A 5,790-nucleotide genomic window follows, 5' to 3' on the forward strand; every position below is an offset into this window, starting at 1 on the left:
TTGAGAGTTGACCCAACCTGTAGTAAGACAGCCCAAAAAAAAAAAAAAAAACCCAAACCCAAAAAACCCCACCCACCAGGAAAAAAACAACCCAAACCCACCCCACCCAACCTAAGCCACTGGCACAATGGGCCAGGTGCTGTTACTTTCTGCGTACAAGGTTACGCAGTGGCCGCCACACGCGCCAGCAGCAACCTTTACGCAGCTCGTGGGCGACCGCCTGTGGCTCTGCTGAGAGGGAATCTCCCTCCTAACTTTTGTTAATAATTACAGAATTTGGCCAGCTGCCCTGAGGGCAACACCCTCAGCAGCCGATTGAGGCTGAGCTCAGCACCCACTAATGCCTGCGCCTGGAGCATGAGTTTTCTTTTCCTGGATGTTTCGGGGCTGGGGCAGACTGATGGGTGGTGGCTACACCACAGAGCCACTGTGAGACAGGGTGCATCAGGAAGCCTGCCAGCTATTTGGGGCTGCTTTGTCCAGGCCACGTTAATCCAGTGGTTGGTGTCTCCGCTGCACAGCACCGAGCTCTGGAAAGCCACATTGCTGTGGGCACAGCTCAGAGCTCCACCAGGAGCGGAAAGCGGGTTGTAGAGGGGGTTCTCTGGGCCACCCGCTGCCCCCCGGCCAGCTCAGCCTGCCTCGCTCCCTGGGCTGCAGGCCTCCAGCAGCCCCCCTGCCTTCAGAGGCTGCTGGGTGTCCCAAGTGCCACTCACCCCCAAGCTTCAGCACTCCGTCCCCCGCACAAGCCCACCATGCTGCTCCTACCACAGCCAGAACCAGCACTCCAGAGTAGTGAGCACAGCCGGTGCTTCTCATGACACCCCCACCTGGTGTCCCATGGCCAGTTCTGGAGTCTGCAACATAAGAAACACGTGGAACACATGGAACAGGTCCAGAGGAGGGCCGCACAGACCATTGGGGGCTGGAGCACCCCTCCTGTGAAGACAGGCTGAGCTCTGGGCTTATTCAGTCTGGAGAAGAAAAGGCTCCAGGGAGATCTTATAGTGGCCTTCCAGTACCTGAAGGGGCCTACAGGAAAGTTGGGTAGGGATATTTTAGAAAGGCCTGGAGCAATAGGGGCAAGGGGGAATGGTTTTAAATTGTAAGGGGGGAGATTTAGATTAGACATTAGGAAAAAATTCTTCACTATGAGGGCAGTGAGGCACGGGCACCGGCTTCCCAGGGAGGTGGTGGATGCCCCCTCTTTGCTGGTGTCCAAGGTCAGGTTGGATGGGGCCTTGAGAAGCCTGGTCTAGTGAGGGTGCCCCTGCCCATGGCAAGGGGTTGGAACTTGATGATCTTTAAGGTCCCTTCCAGCCTAAACCATTCTGCAGAGACACATGGCCGGCAGCCCCAGGCTGTTCTGCTTCCAGGGTGAAGTACCAGAGAATGCACCCAGCTGGTCTCCACTGCTGCTTTTTATTAAGAACATTCTTAAAAAAAAAGTAGGTTTCAGTAATGCAACTGAAAGGAGGTAGTGCTGCCAGCTCAATGCACTGCCCTGTGAGACTGGCACCCATCCACAGTGAAGGCAAAGGTCAGTTCTCACCCCTGGGCCAGTGAGAACCGGGCACGCAAGCCTCCCTCACAAGCCTGGCCAAGATGATCTAGGCCAGAAATAAGAGTCACAGCAGAAACCAGCCCCTTAAAACCCGTGTCCAAACGGTAACCGGGAAGCACATAGAGCTGGCCGTGACACACCACCATTGCACTCACCCGTCATGAACACCTGTCCTGTTCCTAACCCCTCTGTATGCAGTTTTAGGCTACAGCCGCCTCAGCCTCTTCCCAGTCAGCTTTTTGATGGTCATTTTAGCTAAAGGCCTGCACAACGCTCACTCCAATGAGAGAGATGCGGAATAAACTGGGCCTGATACAGCGTTTGCTGCAAGAGCATGCAGAAGACACAACTTTTAAAGAGCCACCATCATGTTTCTGAAAGCATCTACTAGTCACAGCTCGTGTGCTCGCACCTTCCACACAGGAAGTGAGATATGTGACAGTGGAACTGTTTTCTCGGGAGACTGAGAACCTCAGCAGTAGCGACCTCGCGTGTCGGCTCTAGAGCGCTATTCTCCATGTCCTTCGGAGCAGCCTTCCCCTGCACTCAGGGTGAGCTCGACTTTCGAAGCCGTGTCATGAAACATCCAGCCAGAGCCAAGCGAAACTCATCGCCGCGTTCCCGAACGAACACACTTCACACCGCCTGTTCGAGCGGAAATCTCTTTATTGTTTCCGCCTGACAGGCGGTTGCACTGTGGGCGGCGAGGACAGCTTCCTAGACAGTCTCTCTCATGATTTTGGTGAGTTTCTGGATCTTCGACCTCGTTGACATGTCCACGTACTTCTCCCCAATGTTGACAATCATGCCACCAAGGATCGACGGATCAGTCTGAAGAAGAAACACGGGACAGAAATCCCATTAGGAATTAGTATACAAACTTCACGCTGGGACAAGAAGTTTTTACAAGAGCCTTTTGGAAGATAACTTTGAAATACAGTGAACACAAAGTTAAGACCAGTAATCAGAGCACCATCAGGTCTACAAGAAAGCACAGAACTATGTCATATAGCAACGGGACTCGGTTAAAGATCAGAGAGACAGGAACTTGATTACGTTTATTTCCAAAACAAAAATCCAGACCTTGGTTGCCAGCTTCAAGACCTCTCCCTTAGCCAAGAATCCGTTCAGAGCACTTTTCAGCTCAGTAAGGTGGGCATCTTCCAAGGGCTGAAAAATAGGAACAGAAGACAATAGAAACTGAAGGACCTGAGAATATTCAGATGGTAAAACAAGAACCTCAGTGTTCTACTCGGATTCTTCTAAAGACACATACTTCTACCAGGAAGGCAGAACAAGCAGCCTTCTTGAACAGGAATAACCAAAGGACAGCACACAGGAACAGCAGTCACTTCATGCCCTCCTAACTCCCATGAAACATCATGTTATTTCGCACGTATTCCCAGCTGAAGTTCAACACCGGTATCTTCAGATGACGAGCATCAGGAACCCATCTTTGCCAAAGTTAAGACTTGATGGACAACCTTGAGATGTGCCTCACAGCAGCGTTCAGGCTGCACAAGGAGGGACTGATTCTGCTGCTTCTCACAATTAAGCTCATCAGCTCGAGAAGAAACATGGTTTCGCGTCAACACCAGGCAGCGACCGAGGACCCAGTCAGCGAGCTCCCAGCCCTGCTGCAGGCCTGCAGAAGGCTCCTGGCTCAGCACACCTCCCTCCACCACCAGGGAAGAGCTCTGCACCCCAATGGGGCACACGCTGCAACTTGCTACCCTTACAAGTTGCTCAGATGCCAGTGAGACACAAACAGCAGGGACTTCCCTGAAGAGTGGTGGCTTTTTATTACTGGCAACATAACTTCAATTTAATAGGTAACATTTGAGTTGCCCCAACAAACTAACACAGTAAACAAGCAAAAAAGCAGCAGGAAAATAACTTAATGTATGAAGAATTCGGAAGACTTGTGGAAAGGCTTGCACATGCTTGAGAGTCCATATGTTCCTGAAGGCTACCAACAAGATACACTGATGGCCTACAGGAAGCCAGTTAATCTGAAGAGTATCAGTCCCTTTACTTAGCCCAGGCTGGCAATTCGCTGTAGCCCTACCCAAGGGCTACACTTACATTACGTACCTAGCTGACCAGCTTCCCGCTCCAACAGAGCTACTAAAGTGCCAGAACCACTGTGCCTCCAGCCTGACATGTACAGCTCAAGGAGGCACCATCTTCCCTCTCACCTCACTGTACACCAGCCACACTTGCCTGGCTGCTACTTCTCAAAAAGTCTTCCTGCAGTTTGGGAGTTTGCCACTTGTTCCAACTACTGCAGGTGGTGAATGAAGTAGCTGCTCCCTGTGAAGCACAGCACCAAGCACCACAGGCATTCTCAGTCCTACCAGGTATCTCCCTTGCTCTACCCAATAGCTTATCTGTCAGTTCTGAACTGACCAGTGTGATCTTGACAACAGAAATAAGAACGGGATGGTGGTTTTATGTGTGGGTTCACACATAGGAAGGAAAGATGTTACCTGTTAAGCTGAAATGGGAAAGTTTTTACCAATAATTGTTGGCCATCAAAGAACTATTTGCAGAAAGACTTCATTTCAGCAGAGGCAAGTTATTTCCTCACTACTCATACAGCAAGTACTTAAACTACAGAGAGCAAAGCTGAACTAAAGAATTGCTTTTTATACTGCTACTTGTTAGGCTCAGTCTAGAGGTTCCTAACTCACCTGTGCAGTGGTGACCGTGCACAGCACTTCTCCTCGGTAGGCGCTCATGATCTTCCCAAAGGAAGAAACAATGCCTGGCATGTAACGCAAGCGACCGTTTTCAGCGAGCAAATCTGAAAGAGGCAGATGCATTGAAAGGGCTTAAAGCACCCACCAGAAGCAGATTTCGTTAGCCACGAATAATAACAGCCTTAGAAATCTTTCTGAAGTCAAATGGTTACTCACTCATCAAGTTGACAGTAACTGGGGACATCTTCTCTTTTGCTAAGACATCATTCACAGCTTTTTGTTTAACCGTGCTCTTGGTGTGAGGGTTCATAACAATGCTTGATAGCTTGGGATCCTTCAAGAGCGTCTAAGGGGATACACAAGCAACATGATAAAACCCAAGAGTTTTCCATGCATTACAAGGCCTGACTGGACTACCCAAAACAGGCAAGACAGTCATTCCTTGAGCAACAACCAGGAGAGCTCAAGAAGCGAAATGGCAGCTCTAGGCATAGCTCATTTACAGTATGTTTCTTTTTGAGCCGATGCTCCTCTCGCATCGCTTGCAAGCAGCTTCACACCGGGGGCGCAGCGCAGAGAGCAGCACGCCAGGCCTGCTGCGAGTGGGAGCCTGTCAGTTTGCAAGAGCTCAGTCCTCCTCCCTCCTCAGAAGGCAAGCCCGGCTGCTCCCAGCCCCCCGCGCAAGCTTAGGCGAACGCAGGCTGTGGAACTCCTTACCCACACTCGGCCCAGCTCCTTCTCTACCTGGTCCAGCTTGTTCTGCTTGGTGGCCGCGGAGTACAGCGCGGTGGCATAGCGGCCTTCCAGCCCGTACACCTGGATAGGGGGCTGGGGGCGAGAGAGCGGGCAGGGGCTGAGAGGGGCTCCGAGCCGGGGAGCCGGCGGCGGCTGCTCGCCGGGCCGGCGGCCCTACCGGTGACCCCCGCCCGCCCCGCTCACCTTGACCAGCTTGGAGGCCGGCCTCGCCACCGACGTGCTCAGCTGCCGCACCTGCGGGATGCGTTAACGGCCGGTGTCCACACGCGAACGAACCCCCCACCGGCCCCGCCTCAGGGACGGGAGCGGGGGGGGGGGGGTAGAGGGAAGGTTCGAGACCGAGGGGAGGTGGATAAGGACGCGCGCGCGACACACCACATCCCGCTCCCCTCCCTCCCAGGACCCCGCGAGGGCCGCAGTGTCATTCCTCTCCCCCCCCCCCCCCCCCCCCCAACTTCACCTTCAGAGAAAACCCCACCATCGCCGCCATCTTCCCCGACCGACGCTCGAGGTCACAGCTGAACCCCGTCCCCGCCGCCAGGCAGCGCGCAGGCGCGACGACCGGCACGACCCCCCCCCCAGCCCCGCCCTACCCGCCGTCCTCTTGCGCCGCGGGGCGCCCTGGGAAAGGTAGTTCGGGGCGCCTGCTCCCCGCCGCGCCGCGCGCTGCCTGCTGGGGGCAGCGGCCTCTGGAGCGCGGGCGGGGCGCTCGGGCGCCTCCCGCCCCGCGTCCCTCTCCCCCAGCGCTCTCCGAGCGGCAGCGCCAGG

At 54.1% G+C, this 5,790-nt stretch overlaps 1 protein-coding gene across 1 annotated transcript; it reads right to left on the minus strand.

Moving 5' to 3' along the window:
* Positions 1–2,212: 2,212 nt before the first annotated feature.
* Positions 2,213–5,573, minus strand: ATP5PO (ATP synthase peripheral stalk subunit OSCP). The gene is made up of 7 exons (XM_084265160.1): positions 5,483–5,573; positions 5,206–5,256; positions 4,984–5,094; positions 4,483–4,612; positions 4,258–4,370; positions 2,648–2,734; positions 2,213–2,395 (listed from the first exon to the last, which is right to left on the minus strand). The coding sequence occupies exons 1-7, from the start codon at positions 5,510–5,512 to the stop codon at positions 2,282–2,284; spliced, it is 636 nt and encodes a 211-aa protein (XP_084121286.1). The 5' UTR covers positions 5,513–5,573; the 3' UTR covers positions 2,213–2,281.
* Between the last annotated feature and the right edge of the window lie 217 nt (positions 5,574–5,790).

The sequence above is a fragment of the Gallinula chloropus genome (assembly GCF_964237585.1).
Source record: "Gallinula chloropus genome assembly, chromosome: 1".
NCBI classification, from domain to species: domain Eukaryota; kingdom Metazoa; phylum Chordata; class Aves; order Gruiformes; family Rallidae; genus Gallinula; species Gallinula chloropus.

What these genes read in the sequence shown, in the direction of transcription:
- ATP5PO (XM_084265160.1), bottom strand. Translation starts at nt 5,512, where the DNA reads ATGGCGGCGATGGTGGGGTTTTCTCTGAAG. An exon ending in AGTTACTGTCAACTTGATGA is followed by an intron (nt 4,371 to 4,482) that starts GTGAGTAACCAT and finishes TGCCTCTTTCAG; the next exon opens with ATTTGCTCGCTGAAAACGGT. An exon ending in TCTTGAAGCTGGCAACCAAG is followed by an intron (nt 2,396 to 2,647) that starts GTCTGGATTTTT and finishes TTTCTTCTTCAG; the next exon opens with ACTGATCCGTCGATCCTTGG.